The sequence below is a fragment of the Egretta garzetta genome, unplaced genomic scaffold (genome assembly GCF_000687185.1).
Source record: "Egretta garzetta isolate BGI_Z169 unplaced genomic scaffold, ASM68718v1 scaffold220, whole genome shotgun sequence".
NCBI classification, from domain to species: domain Eukaryota; kingdom Metazoa; phylum Chordata; class Aves; order Pelecaniformes; family Ardeidae; genus Egretta; species Egretta garzetta.
Genome location: NW_009258414.1, coordinates 2,370,578 through 2,371,433, shown reverse-complemented (window position 1 = coordinate 2,371,433; position 856 = coordinate 2,370,578). Strand labels below are relative to the sequence as shown.

Genomic DNA, 856 nt, shown 5'->3' with positions numbered 1-856 from the left:
TCCACCGGGTCTGCAAACTGCAGGTTCCCCAAGGTTTAAGTAAGATGACGGTGATTTTTTTTTTTTCTTTTTTTTTCTTTTTTTTTTTTTTAAGCTTGAAAGCCTTTTGCCATCACTAGACGTACGGTAATTTGCAATATCAAATACAGTAATAGTACAGATAAGCATGTGACAGCAAAAGGATTCATAAATGCAGGGGTGTCCATAGCAAAATAGCAACATCTTAAAATACAAACGACCTCGTGTTGGGCGAATGTGAAAACTCACCGGACCGCCACGTTGCGCAGTCGCACACAAGGAATGGCCGCTATTTTGTCTAGACTAGAAAACCGCCGGGGTGATTACTAAAGATGTCCGAATAAGGAATTTGCCATTCAATTCTTTCCAGGAATGGAAATTTATCTTCGTTTTGAGATATAAAAATATATAAACTCCGAGGAGGGGGATACCGAGCGCTCCTGAGGACCGGGGGTGGGGGGGCCCTCGCCTCTGCCCCCCGCCACCCCTCGCCTCCCGGCAAAAGCAAAACACCAGCTACTTTGCTCCGGCTGCACACCCCTGCCGCCTGTTGAGACAAGTGGGATTGTCACATTAACGATAGCTTCATTTATAAACAATACATTTAGGGAAAGCTTTTAAATACAGCAATCTGTGAACCATTGGTAAGCGATAAAAACAATCTGCGCTGGGAATCGTGCGGTCCCTCATCCTCCTCCTCCTCCTCCTCCTCCTTCTCCTCCTCCGCTTCCTCCTCTCGCCGGGTGCCGCTCAGAGGACGATGTCTTTTAGTCTCCGGGCGCCGGGTGAGTCCTTTTCCCGGCGTTCCTGCAGGAGCGGGTTGCCCTCCTGCCCGCCG

The 856-nt window shown here is 48.7% G+C and overlaps 1 protein-coding gene across 1 annotated transcript in view; it reads right to left on the bottom strand.

Annotated features, from left to right (window-relative positions):
• Positions 1 to 768: 768 nt before the first annotated feature.
• Positions 769 to 856, bottom strand: part of PCDH19 (protocadherin 19) — a gene marked incomplete at its 5' end in the record, with an annotated part of 55,642 nt that continues 55,554 nt past the window's right edge. Inside the window, one exon of the mRNA XM_009642998.1 lies at positions 769 to 848. Within this exon, the coding sequence (XP_009641293.1) occupies positions 769 to 848 (80 nt within the window). The remainder of the gene's footprint in view (positions 849 to 856) is intronic.